This window comes from Hyalella azteca, unplaced genomic scaffold (assembly GCF_000764305.2).
Source record: "Hyalella azteca isolate HAZT.00-mixed unplaced genomic scaffold, Hazt_2.0.2 contig17616, whole genome shotgun sequence".
NCBI classification, from domain to species: domain Eukaryota; kingdom Metazoa; phylum Arthropoda; class Malacostraca; order Amphipoda; family Hyalellidae; genus Hyalella; species Hyalella azteca.
Window position 1 is genome coordinate 254,687 of NW_025947392.1, and position 24,659 is coordinate 279,345.

Here is a 24,659-nt window from a genome sequence, read left to right on the forward strand (position 1 = left end):
CGGCAATTTTTATTTCGAGAATAAAATTCAAGTAATCAGACGAAACCAAATTCTCTGACTTGCAATCTAGGGCAAAACATTTATTTGCATTTTTTTATGAACGATTATTAAGTTTTCTAGGCATACTTTGATCCGTAGAGATTCACTTAATTATATAGAATGTCAGTAAAGAACTGAATTGATTCAAGCATTGATGTTTGTTTCCCTGAAAACTTGAATATCAATTTGGAAAGTTTAATAAAGCTGACGTAATCTTATATCGTGTCGTCCATGAATTAGTACAATGAAATCATTAATTAATACTATAATTCAGTTAATTGTACCGTATCTTTAGAAGCGTAATGAATACAAAAGAAATGTTTCCGAAATTTCGACTGGCGACTTTGATAGAAAAATATCGGCGTGCAAAACACAGCAACTAGAGAGGGAGGCGACAGCGTAATTCTAACTTTACAGTAACACTTGTTTATCTTAAGTTATTGGGACTTAACAAATTTCTTGAGCATTCACTTTAGGTTGCAGCAATTGGGACGAGAGACCAACAATAAGCCTAAACTGCTACCATTATTCACACAATTTTAGATGCGATGCAATGGCGAATATTAATTGATCGTCTATCAAATCTACCAACCGCCTTCAAATTTTATAATATTAATCTGTAAATTTACTGGTGTCACTATTTAATCAACTTCCAAAGCTGAATATAAGAACGTATTTTTAACGGAATGAAGAGAACCTGTCTAGTGGCGATTGGGTTTCAAAATTTGATGAAATTAGTTACTGTTTTATTATGAATCGCATTTCATATGCAGACAAAATAATTTGAGCCAAAATAAAACTTATTCGTGATTTTTCCGAAGCAATGGTTTTACGAATGTTTCATAAAACTAACCGACATTCCACATTGGAAATTTTTAAAATAAACTGTAGCCGAGATTGCATTTTGAAATTGTATCTTCAATCCTTAAATCAAATAATTCCAAGCCCCTGAAACCTTAGTCGTAATTTATGTCAAAAAATCAGTTAATTAAAAGGTATTTTCGTTGGGCGTCGAGAGACGAGATCGAACACACGTCAAGAGGCCGCTCAGCTGACTAGTGATGAGCAAAGCTTTAATTTCATTTATTCAACATCAATTATTTACATTCGATTCAACAGCGCAGCCACGACTGTTGATAGTTTTTATCATTCGCCAAAATAAATGTACATGATTGCATTTAGAAACACAATGAAACAATTTGAAACCCGTACAATGGACATAATCTGTACAGGCACACGAAGCTCGTATAGATATCAAAGAAGATAAATTTTTAATTAAATTCAATCTTAAAAATTGTATTGTCTGAACTCAGGGGCTTTTCAAGCTAAAATTTAACCCAGAATAAATGTAACAAATATTATTTAAATGTGAGAATCCTAACAAGAATCATTAATGGAAGGCCAAGTAACGCGGTTGTTTACACTCAACTACATAACAACAGCAATTATAACATTGACAACTCTTCGTCAGTAATACTGGATAGCACTTGAAGAAGTGGTTATGCGTTCCATATATACATAAATTTTTACACACATTTTCTACACGAATGTTAACGCTACACGACGCGCCGCAATTTTGCTGTAATCTTCAACATTAGATACAGCATTATTTTCCAGCGAATAAATGGAAACATTTATATAGTACCACAGACACTGAGTTATAACTGCTTAGGACACAGAATGCTCTAACACATGATTTTCTATACGCGACTGGTTTAAAGTTATACGTCTAAGCCAATGATATGCTTCAGCCTTCAACAGCATAGAGGCTAGACTATAAATAATCTTAGTGATTCTCAAAACCGATGAATTTCTGATTTTATCTCTATTTATGTACTCGAATAAAAGCTTTTTTTACGTTACAAAATTTGCCAATTATTGAAGGGTTGTTATGTTTATGTGTTGCAGTAAAAAATTAAATTTTGCTAAATTATTTGAAGCCGCTGAGGAATGGCGCTGGGAAAATATTTATACCTTATGTAAGAAGAGATATGCACGTACGTGACTCATAGCCACAAATAAAAATAAAAAGTTTTTTACACCTGCGTTACGTTGCGACGTTTAGGTTCACCCATGCTGCTCGGCGACCCCATGGCCCCATTAGACGAGGTGGTGGGGACAACAGGAGGGACGGGGGCGCGGGAACCCTGGGGTTTTGGGGCCACTGGAGGAGGGACTTTGGTTCGTGCGGGGACCATGGGCCTCAAGTTGGGATTGTCTGGGTATGGGGCGTACATATGGGCTTGGGCCGAGTTATAGTTATCAGAAACAAAGGCTGGCATGTCACTGGGATGGAACGGGTGCAGCTCAGCCGGGTATGCGCCTTCTCCCATTGCCGGCTGCGGAACCTCGTGAGCGTATGCGGTTGATGCTTGGGAAGATTGTGAGGAAAGACCAGGGGTGTACGGAGGCAGGTCTTCGTGGCTGTATCCTGTGGCGTATTGGTATGGATACGGAGCATAGCCTTCTGTGAAGGATTGCTGGTACGCAGGAGGATCTGAATGCGTAGTGGAAGGAGTCTGAGAACTGGGGTAAGAATGAGTACCTGTCAAGGTAACGTCGGGAAAAGGATCGTGCATGGAGGCGTTGTATTCCATGGCATGGTTTGGATTAGGCATGACAGGGCCACTCGTGACGGAAAACCGCCTCTCGTGTTCTGCTAAAAGCTTCGAAGCTGCCCAAGATTGTACAGGTGATAATGGCCGCACAGGCTTAAGAGCCTCCGCGTCTTTAACGGTGCTGTCTGCGGAATCATGACTATCTTCATGGTCGATAACGACAGCCGAATTGCTTTTAACCATAACGTTACGATTAGCTTCCACCCGGTGAGCAACCTCTTTCTTGTTGGAGTGCTTCCTACGTCGCTTCAAGTGCAAGACACACACAATCGCAAAAATGGCAATGATGACAATAAATCCGCCAACAACGCCTCCAATCACGGCAATGTCTTCAAGGGCCAATCCTGCTAAGCGAATGGGTTGCGTAACTCCACGACCTCTTGGTTCTGTAGAGGCACTTGGATGAGCATTCGACGGGAAAGTCATTGGAGGAGGAGGAGTTGTTGGAGGCTGAGGAACAAGCAAAGTTGCTACATTACTGACGCCACCTCGATTGCTAGCTGAGTCAATCGCTCGAACAGCGATATAAATCATCTGATCGTACTTCTTAACCTCAAAAGTCATAACTTGCTCCGTGGGAACAGTATTGGGTGTTGGGAGCCCAGGTATTTGTTCTCCGTCCATTGCTTTAGCTTGAGCATAGCTGTCTGCTATGACTGCTTCATAAAAATTGGCTCTACCCCAATCATAGTCATCCCCAGGAGCTGTCCACTTCAGGGTGACTAACCTCGTTGTTTCGTTCAACTGAGCGCGTAGATCAAGGATGCGAGATGGGGGGAAAATGTCCCTCTCAGAGGCATCGTGCACCACGCTGATTACTCCGTAAGGAACTTGGCGGTTAAAAGGCGCAACAGGTTTAACGTGCTTGTAAGCAATGACACTGCCGCAACATTTACGCACTTCGTGATCACCTTCCATTCGGGCCCGGCGACCCAGAGTGTCAGCGGCTGGCACTTGGGCAAGGCCGTTGTTGTGGGTGGCTGTAACTGTGAGTTCGTAGTGCCCGGGGAAAAGCAGCATTTGTGGGAGGTATCTGGAGTACACACCATCGCCTGACGTGATATCAGGATCTGGAAAAAATTAACAGGAAATTTGGTCAAATTGAACATTTGAGAGTAAAATGTATTTTCTTTTTATCCCTAATTGCAACTTTCAGTTTTTGTCATATATACGAATTGAAAGACAGGTCAAATTAAAATTCAAATCGTTAGAAGAGCGAAAAACTACACAAAAACTTTAACAATAGACAACTCTTTTTTTGTAATGCAAAAAATGACGGCTTCGATATTTACTGCAATAAGTGAATTTTTCAAAATACTCACCTCCAATTCCTTTGTCGAAGAGTTCAATAAAAGTAGGCTTGTAGCCACTGCCTGTTGTGTTAGTGCCCAGCCTCTGAAGTTTAGCCACAACATGGGCATTCAGTATAGGGTAATCTCCATCCCTAACTTCAGCGAAAAGAATGATCGGTTGAGCAGGATCAGATGGATTCAATTCTGCTCCATCGTTACTCGTCCATACACGGACATTGACATTTCTGTTTTTGCTCGGCCAGGCAGCGACTTGAACGTGAAGCCCCTGGTGAGAATCTGCTCGATTTTCTACCTTGTAACGCCAAATTCCTCGCTCAGCCTTAGGAATGTTCACGAAAATAACATTTGCATCTCCGTCTTCTTCTTGCATATTCACCGACGACATGACTTGGCCAGTGGGAGTCGTGAGTTGAATGGCGTTTCCGACGTGGTTGAGGTCGTAGTAGTAAACTGAGAATCGAACGTCAGGGCCCAATGAATCATCTAGAGTAAATGATCCACTAGACATTGAGGCAATTCCTCCTGGGTAAGCTGTGCTTTCTACAATGACTGGAGTGTCAACTGCATCGACCGGACCGCTGACTCGCACTGCGGCCAGCAGTGCATCCATCAGTGCCACTAGCATGCTCACCTTAGAGTCATTGCCCACCCCTTCGTCCATGACAGTGAACGTTCGTGTGCTTCCACCGCTCGCCAACACCAACGACTCCAGACTTTGCGATGCTGATGATGAAGCGGTGCCGGGCCTCTCAGTGAGTGGGTACAATATCGGCGTGACACGAACTCTTCGGGACTGCACCAAACGAATCATTTCGTCCATTTGGTGATGTGTGGCGGCTCCAGCTCCAGTTGTTATCAAGATGATGTTTGCTCCAGCTGCTCCAATGGAGTCACTGTCGAGTGCTCGCAACGCTTCTTGCAAGCCGCACAAAACGCACTTGTGACTTTCAGGTACAGTTGAGGGGTTTCGAGGCAATGAAGAACCAACTCGTTGGCGCACATCAGATACTGAGTCCATTTTGGATAGTGGTGCTACTGTTCGAGCAACAGAATTAAACACCACTAATGCTACATGAGCTCCGTCGGGGATGTCATAGACAGCGACTCTCCTAACTGCCTTGCGAACAAATTCCCAGCGTCGCTGCATATTCATGATTGCAGTGTCTTCCACAGCGAGCACGAAGCGAGGGGAACTTTCCTGCACGAAGCGGAATGAGGGTGCGAGATGGCCTGTCAAGTTACGAGCGAGATTCCTGCAAAAAGAGAGAGACACAACGAAATTACCTCGCATGCAGACACATTGCTGCCTTCTTCACAATATCTATTTTATTATATTATTAGCAACACCAAATCACACTCGCAAAACGGAATCAATTATTAATATTATCATTCATTTGTTCTAAAAAAAAGCCTCTTTTTTGGAACAAGATTTGAGCCATAGGTATAATCTAGCTTTAGAAAGGGAGCAAAGAATAGTACATTTTAAGATTCAATCTATACTGAAGAACCTTAATTAACATTTTCATGAGCCTTGCCGTTACAGCAAGTCTAAATCTAACAGTTACTCACTTTTCAGTAGAAAAATCATCAGATTGCGTGATGATGTCCCACGCAGGTCTCCCTCCACAGAGGGCGTTGTGTTTCGTGGGAGCTTCAGGCACGTGTTGCTTAGAACTACAAAACGGAACTTGATTTTGTGTTGGGTCAGAACATTCGTTGGGACGCAGACGATGAGTAGTAGGGTCTCGGTATAGAGGAGGATATAACGCATCTCCATAGTGCCCGCGCTCCTCAAATATTCCCCATCTGAATTTAGCCCACTCTGCGAGCAGGAGTCGTGCAGTGTAAGAATGTGTGTCGTTCGATGCAGAATTGAGGAGATCTGCTCCCACGTATATTCTATCTCCAGGCTTACCACAGCCTTGAGTTTGCTGAGCCCATGGCCTGTTACCAAAAACTGGATGGGGTTTAGTGATGGAGACATGAGGCCTGACGGGAGGAGCGACTGATGTCAACGGTTGCATTAAAGCGCAAGAAGATAGGTCATCTCCCCAGGTGCGCGGTAGGGCCACAGTAACCTGACTCAGGGAGGCTCTACCGCCGGTGCTGGCGTAGAGCTCCGATGAGAATTCCCCCAGCACCGTCTGCACGAGAACAAAAAAGGAGGATGTGAGGCATGTGTTTGATTCAGAGTTTTTCAAGGTAAATCTAAGATAACATTTGAGAATTCAGCATTACCTGTTTGAATCAAGGCGCAATGTCTTAGTGTCCAAAACAGAGGGTAGTCTTCTTCAAGAAGTTAAAGTGATAATAAAAAAATAAGTTGATGTAACGTAAAACAGCTACATTTAATCATGTATGTAAATTTTATTTCCAAGTTGGTATTTTTCACTTTTAATCACCGGTTACCTTCCTTAGAATGCTTACTATTTATCTACTTTCCACTTGATATTACTAATAGGCAACATATATTGCATACAAAACCACTAGATTGGAAAGGTATGAGGATAAAACATATAATTTACAACTCAGTGAGAAATAAGAAATTAAAATGTGAAATAAAAAAAGTATTGTTTTAAGAAGTAATAGCAAATCAACCACGTTTATTACTGTAGGTGCAGGACCAGAATAAACATAATAAGTAGTAATACGTAGACATAATACATAATTCACTTCTGTTACACAAGTGTCGACAAAAAAATTTAAATTCTCTCCCAATTCTTCTAACACTGGCATCAATTTAAAAAATACGATGTTATTATTTTGGTGCGGGCATTTGTTCGATCTCATCGGTTGATCAGATGGGCCACCTGGTGCTTCTCATTCGCTGCAAATCTCGGAAGATCCTAGCAGCAAATCTGTCTACAAAACACTTGTATCGCCCCAAAGCGAGACACCTTCTTCCGAGGAGACAGAATTTCTTCGGCCAAAATATCTTGAAGGCAATACAGAGGCCATTGCCAGCCTGCGCTGTCTCAAGAGCGCACATCCCGCCATAAAGATTGTTGGGTGGCAAGGAGAGAGAATCGATAAATGGTGGGAGTTAATAATAAACTAGGAAACTTTGTTAGTTGTTAGCATTAATGTATTGATGTTTGAACAACTTAAAGCAAACATCGATGTAAATTTTTCGAGTTTATTACAGAACAACTTTACGTGCGGATATTCCCTTGACAGGGAAATACAACGGCATCATATAGAATCTCACTAGTTCAAGAAATATTCAATCTATTTCTGGAATGCTATATTTAAAACAATTGATCCGTCTATTTTGATTACTTAATTTAGGAGTCTCGCTACAGGAATTCAATAAATTCCATGGCGAGGCAATTTCGCATGACACCCACAAGGGCGCTTCAGAAGCAATGTTATGACACCAGCATTCGTTGTTATCTACGGACTTTTCAGGTGTAGAAGCAACACCGAACAATCAGGAATTTGTTGGTTAGCAAAACAAAGACGGGAGGCTGTCGACTCCGGCGCAGCGCTGCGTGCTTACCAAAGAAAACTTGCCGAAGACATCCTTCCACTTGCCTGTCGTAAATCTGTTCTTTTCTCTCAAATATTAGCCTAAAAATGCAATGAATCATCCCTGAATATGATACTTTGTAAGCCTCGGTGATATTTGAACGATATAAATCGCTAAACATTTGGGTTTGGAATGGAGAAGCCAATAAAGCTAAAATAGTTTTCCTAACTTGAAATTATTCAAGGTGTGAAAATTTAATATTTCTGTAAAGTGTTATGTAGATTATTATTTGTTCAAATTTATTACTTGCACTAAAATTTATTTTAAAATTCAATGAAAGCCATCACAATTGTTGTAAAACCTATCAATTAAGGGATTATTTTCATTTTAATCCATCAAATTCAGCTATCTCTACAGTGAACAATTATGTGTTCAATCCCATCAATCTACTTCCTATACCTGGTTTCTCCCAAATCCTTATTTCATAATTTATCAGTGATTTATCTATTCAAACACTAATTAGTCACCTCATTAAACCCCAAAAATTCTTGAGGATCATAATCGAAAAGACGAGTAGAAGGCTCGAGTGGGGCTCTTCCATCAACGTCGAGAGTCTCTCCAGCTGTTTACGTTAGACCATCCCTGGTATCAATTTTTTTAAAGCGAATATACCAGAATTTCCGCTGGAAGAGACTTGGCTTTAGTAGGACGATGTCATCCGACTGCGCTCGGTATTAGATCAAAGTCTTTCTTAACTGCCAAAGTCTCTCATTGTAAATAATAGCTCAGGCTTCCAACATGGTAACGAATTCTGAACTAAAGTTCTGAGAGAGGCCTGTAAAAGAAATTTTTATATGTAGGGTACATTTTCATTGAACAGATGGTGAAATTCTATCAAATTAGAATAATGTTTAAAAAACGCGATATTGAACAACGTAATTCGTTGTATTTGAAAGATGGAACAATATCTTCTAAAATTTATCCGCGATTAGAAATATCATGAACTAAAATCAATGCGCAATTTGTTCTATGCTAATTAGCACTGATATTTCTCATAAATTTCATTCATGTATTGTTTGGCAATCATTTAAAATTAATATTAATATTGCAAATTTTCTTCTCGCACCTAACATCAAAAGTTACCAAAACATTGATTTCAGCGTCACAGCGGTAAAAAATTACTATCCCGTACGCATAATTTGAACAAAACAAAACTTTCAGTAGCTCTAAAATCCTTCCATAATTAAAAATAAATAAACAAATTATACACCTGTTACAAATTCAGAGCCTACCTCATTCGAATTCTTATGAGAGATCCCGCGGCCTCTCAACGTAGCACCAAAATTTATTAACCGAGAACCTCAATTACAACAAAAACAACAAATTTTTGTTTAGTTAAAGTAAATAAATTCTTTAATGTGTTACTGCCGCGTTTGCAGCTCTCACTCGAGAGCTTACTAAGGTCTTAACTACATGAAGCTCGAGGCTGCGACCAGAACTCGACGCTTCACTGGAAGCAAATGCGTCGTCCGATACAGCGCCTCAAGGGGCCTGTTCATTTTGGTTTCTTGTAGCCATTTCTTGCTCAAGTGTCGTTTGTCAAACGGAAAGTGTCTTCGGGAGCTATTTTTCAATTCCACTTCATTTTTTCTCCGGCAAGCCCATGCTGCAAATGAGTCGCGCCAGCCCCTTTTTTGGATGACGATGAAAGAAAAATTTGGTCAGGAAATTGGGCGTCTGAGTTCTGACGGAGTATAGCGGTTAAATTTATCTGAGGAATAGATTGCAAGGATATTGATTTTCTTAGATTCGTCATAATACTTGGAAAAATTGCCCTAATTGAGCGCCTGAAAACAAGTAAATCAAGACAAATCAGTATAACCGTCATATGCATCTACATACAAATGTTTGCCTTCAAATGAGCAAGACAAGCCTTTTTCTGTGGTAACGTACGACTTCGTTTGAAGTTATCTCTCCCCTCTGAAAGATAAAATGATCGAGCAAAAAGCCTGATCGCGTTGGCAGCCGAGCTCACCATGAGAAAATACTTGAGCTGAGACTGCGCAACGAAACATTTCTCTCACTTTTAGTCTGGGAAGCAGACTACCTGAGTCGACTGGAGACCGCGCCATTCATTTACCTGCGCTCGTCGAGACAGACTTTTGAGTTTTGGCAGCGCCTCGACTTGCCTTGGGTCGTCTCTCCCTTCGGGACCCAACGACAACACTAGAGCTCCAGTCCGCTTTTCCACAGGGATTTCCACACTTGAAAACCGAGTTGTTTTTTGTAGCAAGGAATAGTGAAAAAGCCAATTTCTCGAAAAATCGGCTTTTGTAATCAAAGAATTGATCGAAGGCAGAACTGCGTAAGTGAATTGTAGGATATGATTTTATCCGTTTTTTAGCGTGATAGAAATAGGGAGAATGTTCGGAAAAATTGAGACGTAAATACTGTAGTGTCTATGAAATTCGCATGATAATAATTATGATGCTACGCTAGTTTCTAAAATTTGTTAGCTATTAATTTGGGTAACACATTAGTTTAATACCACAACTAATGCCAAATTCTACTTATACGCATTTTCATTGAGGTTATTCATCCCCTGCTTTCAGCTCCGCTAAAATATCATAATAATGTCAAACACGCAAACGAATTAATTGTTAAAGACCTTGATGTTGTTGTCTATTAGTTAATGTTGTTTTAGCTCTGCAGAAATCCAAGCCATTCTGGCGACATCAGTACGAGTGGAAGACTAGAGCTAAAGAAGACAGCGTCGGTCTGCAGAAAACGTGAAGACCTAAACACTGAGCAGAGGAGCCATTGTTCTGGAGCCGAGGTTTTGTGGTGGTTTCTTTTATCCCGAGACTCCTGACGGAAAAGTGCAACTTCAAACGATAAAATCCACACAACGTTAAGAGCTGGAAACGCCAACGAGTCAAAGCAATTTACGGCAAGTCTAACGTTCCGAGAATTTTTTAATTGCTTAGAGATTTACCCACTTGTTTCTTCCTGCTGTTTTTATTAAATAAATTCCACTTGTCTCTTGGCTAAGTCGTTTTGTTGAAGTTGTCGTTAATGATAAATGCCACCAGGAGGACAGACGCCTTTAGAAGAGCAGCTTATTGCATGCTTATGCTAATGTGTGCTGAAAGAATTTCAGCATTCATATAAGAGAAAAAATATTTCGTTTATTATTTATTCAACTCGAGCGATGAACTTGGAGTTATTGAATTGTCGACAGCTGATGTTATAAAATGCATTTAACTGCTTGTACTGGCAATTGGTTAAATATAAGATCAAGGGAATCTCACAAAATTTAAATGGAAACAGTTGTCTTTATTCATTCGCATCGTAAAGCTAAAATGTCAACACAGGTTTTTCTCATTGATGAAATATTGTAAGTAAAATGTTCAAAAATCATTCTGGCGATGCCAAATTAGTAATATGACCAAAATTCTGCCAGTTAGATTCTCATTTGGAATGACGGCAGAGTGAGAGTGATTGGTGCCTACAAGAGAATCAATTGAAAGTCCAATCATTGTGGTATTGGCTCCGGTTGAGGTATCACAAGGCCAGTACATTAGGAACACAATGGCTGGTGATTATTGTCGATTTTCCAGGGCTTTGAACCAACGGAGAGACAGTCCGGCAAACCCTGTCTAAGTTGTTTAGGATCGCTCGTTCCTTTTGCTCCATTGTGCGGTCTCCGACTTTTTTTAGTTCACTAAAGCCATGAGGTTCATTCCATCTTGGCTGTACAGTTGACCGCAACGACCTTTTACAATTTCAATTGAGTTAATAAGCACTTATTTAGATGATTCGAAGATCTTATATTTATTAGGAATTAATTTTTGTGATTAGTGAATCGAATTTTTCATTTAATTTCCATGCATTCGGATGAAACTGACAAAAGTTTTTATACTAGTTTGTGAGAACAAATGTATTACCATTGACTTGAAAAAATTAACGAAACTTTATGTATAATATTCATCTTTTTCGAAGAATGTGTGATTTCATTTATCACTGCACATGACGTAAATAAATCGCTTAAAATCTATTTAACTGAAGGACATACGAAAGGGAACTAGTTTGTGACGCGCATGCCTCCCAGGAGCCTCGTCTTCAATTGTCTTCACGGCAACAAGAGAACAAGAAAGTAATTAATGACAATTTCCGGCACGGGCTGATCACCACATTATACCTGAGAGCCTCAAGGGAGTCTTAGCTCCTGCCCAAAACCATTTTTCAGACCTGCTCAGTTTACTCAAGCGTAAAAGTAACGCCTATGAACAATTACTGACCTCTGAAATCTCACCTAGACGTAATAATGTCTTCATTTTAGAACCAGAACTGTCTATTTACATTTTAAATGTTGTATGTAAATAAATGTTTAGAAAACAAACAAGCAAGTCTTATTTTAGTTGTCAGCTAATTGTTCACAAATGGATTTATTATATTAATTAGTGTCTGGTATTTTGACGCTCATCAAAGGGTTTCAAGCGAGCATAAAATCATGAGACCAACTCACCGGAGACTTAAAGTTTGGGGACTCAAATATAGCGAGTTGATTTTTGAGCGTTATTAAATAACTAAAACAAAAAGCGAGGTTTTCTGGCAGAATATTGAGAAAGAGGCAATTTAGTTTGGAGAAAAATATCGTCCAATTAGCGACCAATTAATAATTCAAACATCGAGCTGATGATGAAAGACGCACCCCTCGTACTAATGCACGCTTCCAGAAAGAACTGGCAGCTGCATTCGTTTCGTTTGACAAGGAAATTCATCCATTGTTATTTTTCGGAAATATCTTTCAAGATCTCATCTATTGATGAGAAATTAATATTTGATGGATACCATTGGGCTTAATTGAATAACTATTGGTGATAATTGATCTTATATAGTTGTCGTTCAAAGTTATACAATATTAGAATCTAGGGTGAATTAATTGCATGAATTACATGTTTATTAATTGAATCGTATTAAGTAAGAATTTGTCATGATGGCTTTCAAAGTTATCAATATTGGAATTTTGGTTGAATTATATATATGGCAGCATTCTCCTTCAAATGATTGAGATGTACCTTGAGCAATAAGCATTTCCGTGTACGAAACACATGAATCATTTCAGGCGTTCCTGTTAGCCATATAACTGGTTGCCTCTAAGCCTTACTTTCAGTACTGCTTGATCGCAGTGTTGGCCTCAAATCTCACAGTTTATTTTTTTATATGCAAATTAATAATTGGGTTAATGGATAAATCTTTCCATTATTAATGATTTTTATTAATTCACTATGATGCTTCCTTCCGAATTAACACAAATTTATCCCTCATTCAATAAATACTAGGATATCGCAATTATCCTCCTTTCAATGATTGATTAAATCATTTATATATCTCAATTTTCCATTCTTCTTCAACTAAGAATTTCAATATTACTCATGACACGATGAGCACATCCCAGACTTTGTGCACTGACATTAGCCATTAAATTTTCAATGGATCGCGGATGGAGCCATATACAATTTCCAAGTCTACGTAGGCCTAATATATACATTTTTTATTGCGGTCATTTAGGCAGATTACTGAAGATACCTGTTCGTAGACGGGCGAGACCTGAATGTCAAACAAGCCGTATTACTGCCAAGCTTAAGTGTACGCATCTTCTTATACATATTTTTTTAGTCTTCAAAGCCTCTTAAAACGTAATAAGAAACCTGAGATTTAATCTCTTAAGTAAAGCTCATCTTCACTTGGATTGCGGGTGCCGAGAGGCTGTAAATCGCATAAGCCAACCGAAAGGCATGAGAATTACGGGAGATTTCCAAAAAAATTGTGGATCTAAATCTTCTTACTGACCATTTTTATAACTTGGTTACACACGACATCGAAATAAAATTTCGAGTGCATAAACTAGCATTCGAGTGTATGAACTAACATTCAGCCGGCGCATGTCACTAGTCGAATAATTGTATATTCACAGATCTACGCAAATTCCTTTCATGAACGAATTCCTTCATGCACGAAGCTATGGTACAAATTGCCTATATCTATCAAAAATCCAATTGCCTATAATAAAATAAAAAATCAAATTGCCTATCTATCAAATCATAACTATCGGATTCGCGATTTTTATATTTGTTCAAATTCAATGATTAGTAGATGAAAAATTTTAGTCATTTGAATGATGCGAATATGCCACCTATCTGAATAAACTTTTCATCGAGTCATCGTTCTTGAATTAAAAAAGTAAATTTTGAGAACCTGACGAATAATGTAAGATTAATGATAAAAAGTAAATTTTGAGAACCTGATGAATAATGCATGATTGACGAATATAATAGAGCCAAAAATTGCATGAGCCTTGAATTTTGAAGGAATTTTTATGTCTTTATGATAAAGATCACAATCTAGCGACGAAAAATTTCACTTTCTTTCCCACGCTAGAAAGGGCATAACTTTGCACCTAAAATTTTCATTCTGATACCACACAGAAATCGCAAAATACATCAAGCTTCACTGTAAGACAAACAGACAGACACCACCTCATTCTCGGGCAAACACTTGGTATGGAAGGAATTTCCTGCAGGTGAATGATTCACATATTATTTCTTCAGCTAGAGTGGTCTCTCGGTCACGCCAGTGCGCGCGGTCTTCCATACCCGAACAGCCCTAACAGAAAATTACGGACGTCTTAATGATGGAAAGAGATGCCTGTCAGTCACCACCATAATACTGCCATGATTCTCAGTTGGGTATGAACGAGTCATCATCTCTCCAGGATGACTGGTTTGTTTGACGTGCCTCAAATGCCCACCATTTGAGGAAAGCGCGCTTGAGTGCCGACCATTTAGCTATCATGAACTGACATCATTCAGTGCTGGAAATTATGAACATCGTCTCAAAAAACTTTTCAAGTTCCATTCATTTCTGATTATGATGGATATATTATATATTCGATAGTCATTGGAATTTAATTAATTTCATTTTAATTGTAAAAAAACTACTCAATAAATCCGTAAATGGGGATTTACGATAGTATATAATTAAATACGCCTAGGCGGCGAATCCTTCATATCCTTCACAATAAAAAAGAAACAAAGCCTTGGAATTTTTGCCTTCGGAAAGGGCGACAAATTGCAGGTTCGTCAGAAAATCACGCAGGGCAAACAGGGTTTATTTGAGGACCAGGTAGCATTTGGCGTTTAAGGGTGCCACGCTAAAGGGACTTGGATTATCACAGCGTCCTTATAGACACGATATCCTAGTCCAACTCCGGTGCTGCGTTTATCCACCATAAGCATTCCCGAGCACGTCTCCATGTCCAAACTCCGCTCCTTTTTTACACGGTGATTTTCGTGGGATTTTCGGTGGCCGTTCGAAGGCCGATGCTTGGCCTATCGATACCCGACCATGTATTTCATCAAGGTAAGCGGTGATGTTAGTATAGAGTTCTAGTCCGTACTGCATGGGTCGGAAAATTTTTGAGTGAAGTGAATGACGAAGCAAAATGAAATCAGACTATATAGAAACGTTGAAACTTGCGTATAAAAAATATCAACTACCGATGATTTTCTATAAATTATATTTACGACAAATTGAAACGGCAAATGAAGTCATTTTTTCCTGTATTAGAGTATTTTTTGCACTGTTACATCCTTCTGAAAGAAATCAATAATCAAATAAATGAAAGTTCTGCAAAAAAATTCGTTCCAATAACTTTGGAAACAACCACGGAAAGCTTTTGGCATTCATTTTTACAATTATACTTCAATTAAATTATCATTATATCCAAGTGAGTGAAGCTCTTATTATTATTAAGATTATTATTAACATTATTATTATTATGATTATTATTATTATTACTATTATTATTTTAAAATTATGATTATTATTAATATCAAAGTTAATTATTTGTTGGAGTAAATATTGAGCTTGAATCGTTCAAGGATCAGACATAAAAACTCCGCGTTAAATAGTTCCAGTAATAACTAGATCTAAATAAATATCCTAAGTTGAAATAGATCCATCCTCCAGATATACGAAATGAGTTAAAATCTTTGCAGCGTTCAAGAAACGCTCTTCTCGGGAAGGAAGTTTCGTCGTTTTGTGCAGGTACGAAGAGAACAACGGCACGATATAAGACTTAAAGAACAGACTTCACGGTTATTGTTCAAGTTTCTGGGAGTGCAGCTATTAGTAATCCTCTCCTAAGAAGATTACTTTCAAAACGAAGATTATATGTTCTCCCAACGTTGCTCTAATTCGTTTCTAAGGACGATCCAGATTCTCTTTCAGGGCGGAAATTATTTTTCAAAGCTGTCAAATTGTCAGGATGAAAATGGGAGTGATATCTTTCACCAGAAACGTGAATTGAAAGCGTATTTAAAATTCGCGTGGGGTATGATGGGCATAATTCTTGAATTCATTGTAAACTTATATTTAAAGTGCAATTCATGCCCAGTGATATAATGTTTGCGAATTTTAAACCCATAAATTAAATTTGAGTGTCCATTCTGAATTAACACACACCAGGAGGCATCTAAGATCACAAATTTATTCCACAATGTGCAGTAAAATTTTTATTTGAACGCAACCACCGCTCCTATCCTTGAAATATTTCCGTGAATTTTTTCAAGTCCGACGGACGAGAAACAAGTCTGTGCGCAGTCAACCGTTCGGCAGCGCTATAGTCGCTCATGCAAATGGAAAAAAAGATACTACGCGCTGCCTGACTCTGGCTTCGCGGCATGGATGTTCTGGCAGAGCCTGCTTTGCGTTCATGCATTAGCAATGGACGCTTGCATGCCATATCGATGGCTACTAGCCTAAATTAAGCAAGCTTTTTTCATATTTTACCACTAAACAATTCATTTTATAAACAAATTCTGATTTTATACAACATTCGAGATTCAATTCAATTTATTAACCAGTAATGCATGAAATTTTTAGAACGAAAACGATTATCGAAATTGTCCTGTAAATACGCCGGTGGACGCAAATCCATTAAATCTGATTGTGTAAAGCGTGGGCGTCGCCATTTAATGAGCATGAGTTCACGAATAATATAACCATAAATATTCATTGATAATGTAAGACAATAGACTAGATCTATCAGTAAACGATTTCAGTTTAAATTATAGTTCTTATATACAATAAGTCGACAAAAACCATGAATTTTCCATTGTGAATCAGTTTACCATTGGTTAATTGAAGGACCTACACATGCTAATTAGGCTTGTTCCCGTAAAATTTGCATTCAAAGTTAGGTTTTATTGAAGCCTCCTCCCTGCATTTATATTCAGTACTTACCTATCCTATACGGCTGTTTCAGAAAAATTGTACTAATTTACTTTATATTCAGCAAGCGTATACAAGGCAAGAAAAATTAATAGAGTACAGTTTAGAGCTTCATAAATAATGTTTAGTAGCGAAGACAAAATGTCCGCGTCGCTGGCCCGATAAAAACCTAATGGTGCTTTATAAACGCTCACACTTATGTGATGATACCCAAATTTTCTTCAGAAAGGAAATTGCTTCCCGATATTTACTGGCCTCGAGTCTTCCTCCAGTTTCTGAATGATTTAGTATGAATTCTACTCCAGGAAACTAAAAAAAAAATAGAGACTATAATCCAATAGATTTTTCGTTCAACGATAAAATAAGGTACCATCTCTGTAAAAATTTCATTAACAAGAAAACTACTCTATGTCTATCCTGCGATGAGATTCACTTCGAAATGATGGATATAACGCAAGATCAATGCAAGATTAATGCGTCAACATACTGGCTGAGCTCATGTTTGAGTTGTCATCAAGGAATAACACTCCACGCTTTTGTCATCCGGTTCCCACTTTTGCATGAAGGGAGCAGCATTATCTTTGATGCCCTGTATAATTTATTCCTATTCCCTTGGCTACAATAACAAGCTAGCTCGGGTTGCTCCGAGAACCCTTCGCTAATCATTAAGCGGAAAGCAAAAATGCTCAGGTACCATATCCTGGATGATATTCCATAATTCCGATGTGTTCGGGAACAGGTGCATTAGAATTTGCAGATTTTCGGAAACAGACGCATCAGCAGCAACATGCGCGAGTTGCAATCTAGAGAAGCCCAGATCAGAACATGTAAACAATAAGCATTTGCATGGACAAGGAAAACCCGGTTCTTTTTAACTTATGTTGAGCACTGGCAGTGGATACTGAAATTTAGTTCTTGTTTACTGGTGCAACTGGTTCGGCTTTGGATGCAGTTGTTAGAAAACGTGTATTCTATCATACTGAAAATACTTACAGGCTAACGTGCGCATTCTAAAAATATGTGTTTGAAACGTTGGCGATCATTACTGAGCAATCCTTATGTAGTGATTATCAACGGATATTTGATTATTCATCTAATATATTTTTCCTAAAAGTTTATTGTGATGCCATCATGCGGCGGAATTCACAAACCCGAACAATTTATTTTTACAAACAACTTTTCTCCACATCAGCGATTATAAAGAAAGGCATTATAAACTGCACAATGAATTCCATAGTAGCTGGGCATTAAACAAGAACTCTGACGTCACAACATGAAAGCTCGAGATCGAAACATCGTCAAATGTTCAATTGCTAAATCGATCGCCGACTGAAACGAACGCAAGAGACTATAAGTCGCATACTTTAGGCAGCGCAATCACGGGCCATTCTGTCATAGAGGAGTTTCCTACAAATCGACTATGGTAATCAGTCTGGTTAATATTCATGGCTAGATCTGACTGGGCTAAATATCGAGGGAATCTCATTGGATTTTCAACATGAGATTATAATGGATTTTTTTGCTCCATTCAACGAGCAATTGATACGCTCGTTGATGAAGAGTGAGACCGAACAATTTATAATGATTGGTAAGTTTTCATTAGTTTCCATTCATCGCCATTTGGTGATGAATTGAAATTTTGGGAAAAATTTTTATTAGATTTTCATGAGTATTCACCGTGCGAATTTGAGGGAAAAAGTTATGTTCCCACTACATGCGCGTATGGGACAGGTAAAAATTCTTTATTCGTTAACTGTAAATTATAGGTTCCTTCGTAACGTCGCACAATAAAGCACAAACAAACTATGGTCATTCGCGAAAACATTTCTCCATTTATTAGCAACTCGATTTGTTTTCAACATAGAAATACTCATCTTATTTCACCGTTCAGGTGCAACAGCAAAGGAACCAAAGCGGCATTAGCGATTATAAATGAGATTTTAACGGTGGATTTGCAAGATATACCTTGGGCGTTTTGCGAGGGCCCATTAATCTCGGGATTCATCGCGCGCGATGCTAAGCGGGACAATCGTAATAATTCAAAGTCCCGAGGCACCGCAGTCGTTAATTATATCCTCGGATTGTGCCATCATTTATGATTGTTTTTAGTGGCCAGCAACAATGTCTTCATCTGTTGTAGCATTTTACCTAACACCTTAGACCCTTCACACTCAGAAAATTAACTGATCATGTTGTCCAAATAGTGATGGACTTTGCCCACGTAGAGCTGATACACCCATTTTCCGTGCTAAACTGGGCAAAGATAACCCGCACAAGCGCAAAAAGTGCCTCGCTACTTGGACAATGATTCTTTCATTTTTTAGGGAGAAATTAGAACGCGGTTATTGAATTTGCCGCTGACATGGAAATGAAAATCTGAATCGTTTTTGTTTCGATCCTGCAGTGGCCTCCTTAATACAAATTGAATCGTTCCTCGTAACGATAAATATTCAATTAAATCTTTTGCGCTGATTATCAATTTGAGAAAAATGGTACAAGAATTCCCGTTTTATAAAATAAAAATGAATCATTCACATTCACGACAGTTGCTCAAGATTGTAACCACTCGACATAATTTCGAGATTGTGAAAGCATTTAAAAATATAATTAATTATAGAATTACAGTACAACACTACGTGCTTGATTAGACATGTATGACGTAAAAGACTATTTCGTGGCATTTTTTTCGTCTTAGTGTCGATCAAGTAAATTTTTCTTTATTTCGTAAACTGTTTTTACGAAATTAACAGCTCGGGGAAAAAAATAAAATCAACTAATGCTCTTTAGAAAAGCTTATCTTTATAGGCATTGAAACTATGTAATAATTAAGGCCAGATTTAGTTTGTATAACACTCACGGTCAACTGAATTATCGATATCCACTTTTTTGTGGTAAAGAAAGCTCGGCTACTCGTGGAACTTATCTTTTTACGCGTATCATTACATGAATATTATCATAAGTCATCGTTATATTGAAGCCATATTTCGACATTTATATAAATCATTGGTGGTTCAAACACATTTCATGTTGCCGAATGCGTGCCTATCTTCGAGCAAATAAATTTGAAGCAATGCTCTTCAGCCTACCCATCCCTGAAATATCAAAACTAACCCATTGTTTATTCTGTTCCATCTATAAAAAATTATACCGTCGCTGTTAAAAAAACGGTTTTATAGTTGAGTGCCAGATCCTCTGAATTGTATCAATCGCTAAAAAAAATATCCTAAATTGTATAAAAAACAGTCCTTCGCATGAACGCGTTATCACCAGAATTGGTTACAAATGATCTATTTTGTTGTTATTTTTCTAGTAATTGGTAACAAATAATCCGTGTTGTTGTTATTTTTAATCAATTGGTTTCAAATAATCCGTTTTGTTGTCATTTTTCTAGTAATTGGTAACAAATAATCCGTTTTGTTGTTATTTTTTTAGTAATTGTAACAAATAATCCATTTTGTTGTTATTTTTTTCAATTGGCTACAAATAATCCGTTTTGTTGTTAATTTTTATCAATTTGTTACAAATAATCCGTTTTGTTGTTATTTTTCTATCAATTGGTTACAAATAATCCGTTTTGTTATTATTTTTTATCATTGGCTAAAAATAAACCGTTTTTTGTTATTTTTTATCAATTGGCTACAAATAATCCGTTTTGTTATTATTTTTTATTAGCTTTGTTAGGCCTCCAGGACAGGAAGGTGTCGGCGACGCCTGTTTCCTTTTAAATGGGTACCCCCTCGCCGGCGGCGCGACAGCAACCCACCACTACACATGACTGCCTCAGCCACAGATCCGCGGTTTCATGCTCTTTATTATTGAGCAAATCAGAACCACCAAACCTGTGAGAACTGCCACGATTATTACTGTTTTATTAGATCCTTGGTTATTATTTTTTGTTGCCGAATTGGAATTTCTCTTTCCTTGCATAATTCGCATTTGTTCTCAGAGATAAGATTTTTTAGGGCATATATGGAAGAGGAATTGTGGTGCCCAACGGACATCTTTTTGCGAGTTACGAGTGCATTTACTAAAACATATGATAATCTCGCTATAAAGCACTCTTACAGCGATAAGTGAAAACCATTTACGAATAAAATTTATTTCATCTGTGAATGTTTGCACAAGCTCCCTGATGCAGTAGATCGCTAAGCGTTTATTTACAGAGCGCATGGACTCTACCGTACCAGCAATACTGTGTAAACAGCGTGGATGTACATTAGTACAGGGAACTCATTTGAGTTACGCACGCTTGAATTATAAACATCATATGCGTGATTGAACTGAGTAATTAAATTTGAAGGAATTTCTTGCCAAAGGTCATAAAACCATACCTCCTCATCAAGCAAATTGGCAGGATATAAATAAACAAACGTATAAGCTCCTGAGGTCGTCATGATCTTCATTGTCGGGAATCAACGGGATGATCGGCATCCCGTTGAAAATAAATAACATAATAATAATAGTAATAATGATAAAATAAATAACATAATAATAAAAAATGACATAGCGTTGCAGTAAGTAAGTAAAGAAAGAATCCAGTAAAGTGATTTTCGAGCTTGAAAGTCATTTTCATACTCGTGTATACTTTAGAATAATCTTTCATGGAGTCTAAGCTGCATCACATGTCCAGCTCACTTACTTTGTACTAAATAATTCCGACTTCCTAGCGCACCTGTTAAATGAAGTAAATCCTGGGAATGGCTTCCCCCGTGCACGGCCAGAACCGTCGTAAAGTCCTGTCACTCGTCCGTCCATTAGCAAGAAACGATAAATGACGTACACAACAAGGGAATGTTGTGCAGCCAGAAACAGGATGTGCGGGGCACAAAATAAAAGGAAAACTATTGCTTGCGCACTTGACTGTCGAGCGAATGTTGTCGGAAAAGATGAAGTAGAATGGATAACATTTTTATTTGGGGAATTGGGAACTTTTGGAAAACGAATCCAACTTTTTGGAAACGACTTTGTAGGCGTTTATGAAATAATGTTCTAATTTGTTATGCATAAATTATAGTACAATAATACTGTCAATAAATTTCTTTTTATTTATCACTGAAAAGGTCTCAAATAATCCTCATGAGCTTTTACGGGACAAAATTAGTTATGCTTGTGTTGATGACGCTTGTAAATTTATTCTAATGCACTGATATCTTATGTCAGAGGAACACTGCTGTACAAAAGCTACGAATTTCTCGAGGGGAGCGCCTTTGTGACGCACATGCAAAATAAACCACAGAAACTATTTGCATGAATCATTCGCATTACTTAGCGTTCCCAACTCTAGCCGAGAATTGCAGAGCTTTGAAATGTATGAGCGAAATCCGTAGACTACAAGCTTGCGCGCGCGACCCTGGGATATGGAACAGTTGTTGAACATGCTATTTCCTCCACAGATTCCTAGTACAATTAATCATACGCTCGCCGGAAACTGCTATAATAGAATCAAGGTAACGCTGTGCTCCTCTCAGCGCTGTACTTGCCGTGCGGATAATTTCTGAAGCAAATTTTATGGCCTTTGAAATTGAATTTAATTTATACATAGGAATAGCGTTCGCTCGCTTGCTTCTCGGAATTCTCGCGTGAACTATATGCGGCTTATCAAACTTTTTAATATGTGTTTTGTACTTGATTAATTGATATTTAGCTACAATAATTCATTATTATCGGTTTGCAACTTTTTATGCAAATATTTGACTTTTTCCGAATGACAAAAAAGGCAGTAATACCGACATCTACTTGAAAACAGCCTTGCATTGTCCTACTGAGATAGAATTTCACGACACAGAAATGTTATTATTGCAGACAGTCGCCCAAACCGCTGTAAAATCTTAAGTACTTTATATCCTTTTGAAAAGAGTTAGCCTAAGCCAGGCGCCAACTCGCTAGCAGCTGGCAAAAACCAGCATTACTTTAACTATCTATCGAACTAAAATCATAGCATAGCAATTATTTGCTTCAGTGGAAAACATACCAACGAAAAATTAACTCAAGATGGTACACTTCATAACAAAAACTGCTCGTTATTCAACATAATGAGTAATAATATGTGTGGACCTTCTACAATATTTGTTTATCTTTTACATTCAGAAAATTAAATGGCAAAAAAATATAAAATGAGTTAGATTTACTCTTCATTACATATGTAACATCATTAAATTATCACGATGTTTGTCAAAATTATACCGAATCTGGTGTAACGTATTTTCCCACCGAACGCTCATATGTGACAAAGTAAACGACCAGTAAAGGAAAATGAGCTAAGAAAAAGGTAATGATGTAACCAGCAATTAATCAACAACAAGCTATTAACATATAAAAAACAGCATTCATAAAATAACAAAGAATCAACAGCTGTGAAATAACGCAGCAATAAGAGCACCGAGACGCACGGAGAGCGGCAAGCCACATGCGATGGTCTCGTTGTAACGTCCTAAGTCCCGAATTAGTTGAAAATTTCGATAGTAACCATAAATTTTCTGACTAGGGGACCTATTGACGTGTACACAATGATGGTTCATTCCAGCAGATGAAATACTGCATTTTTCCATTTAGCTGCTTTGGAAACGAATGTTTTTGCTCCCATTCAGAAAAAAATTGTATAATGCGGTAATAAATTCTTTCTCTTCGCACATGTCATCTGCCAGCATTAATGGTAAAATTATGCGGTTCTTAAGGCGATTCACAGGGGAGTTGACCGAAATTTAGTCCAAGTTAATGGTAATTTTTGCATGATCGGCAAAAGTCACCGTGCATTTATTTATATAATTCAGGTGCATGAAATAAATTTGGTGAGAAAAAAGTAACATGTAAAATTAATGGACATGTTTAAATTTCTACTCAAACAGTACGTGGCATAACGTCGATCGTGTTTATGTACAGTAACATATTACATGCATTATGAAACAAATAAATTGAAGCAATCAAACGAATAAAATGAAATAGTTACCTTGAGGCCGTGCAATATCCTCTTGCATTGTTCCTGAGGGATGCCCTCATCGATGGCGACCATCAATCCTTCGTATCCGTTGTCGACGAGTTTTAAATCCTGCGCCGTTGTGCCTGGAATCCCCGCCAGAAAGCTCAAAAGAAGCACCACCAACAGGAACACAATCGGTCTTTTGAAATCCTCGCGGATTTTATGTTTGGAACACAAGGAACTTTCTCGCGACCCTTGCGGCCTGATGTTTTTAGAGGTTTTCTCGTGAAACATTTTGTCGGCACTTCGTTACTGTTGTTATAATGACAGATAAATCATCACCAATAATAACTATGAGTTCACTGTTATTGTCAGCAGAACTTTAATGTAAAGAAAAATTATTCGAAGTTTATTATAATATGAAATTCGTGATTTCATAAGATAATTATAAGTCACTGAATTAACACAAGATTTTAAACGCTGCACTCTGGTAAGTCGCTGCGTTTCAGCGATTTTCGTTATCACGGTTCGTTGGTTTCTAAGGAATCCAGGATAGCCTCATAGACCAAAAAATCTGTACGATCGCTGAGGCCTGACCTTCCCGGGACAAGGAGCTGCGAGAACCATACCGTGCAAGGCTCCAACAAGTACTGATGGTATGGAACCGAAAGACTGGCTGTTCGCTTACCCTTACGGCTTACCAACGCTGCTGGCTTGGCTGGCTGAACTGGCTGCGGCTGGCTTACTCCTCGGGTCAGTTTAAGCTCCGCCTTTTTCGCAGGTTCGAACATTATAGCGGCGTGACGTATGGGTTTGGACTGCAACAACGCTGGGCGTTCGTAAGTCGTCGTCGCGTGTGTGCCCGCGGGCGTTTTATGCTAATTTCCATCCCGGCGTTCATGCCCCACGCTCAACAAAGGACTAACTCAGCCTCCAGGCCCCGTAGCTCTGCTAATTTGCGCTAAGTGGATTTTTACGACTGGTCACTGGGATGGATGGCGTTCGAT

General features: G+C 38.4%; 1 protein-coding gene across 1 annotated transcript; it reads right to left on the reverse strand.

The window, feature by feature from the left end:
- Positions 1–1,357: 1,357 nt before the first annotated feature.
- On the reverse strand, positions 1,358–24,307 carry LOC108665979 (calcium-activated chloride channel regulator 2-like). The gene is made up of 4 exons (XM_018152790.2): positions 23,683–24,307; positions 5,540–6,114; positions 3,980–5,223; positions 1,358–3,727 (listed from the first exon to the last, which is right to left on the reverse strand). The coding sequence occupies exons 1-4, from the start codon at positions 23,944–23,946 to the stop codon at positions 2,076–2,078; spliced, it is 3,735 nt and encodes a 1,244-aa protein (XP_018008279.1). The 5' UTR covers positions 23,947–24,307; the 3' UTR covers positions 1,358–2,075.
- Between the last annotated feature and the right edge of the window lie 352 nt (positions 24,308–24,659).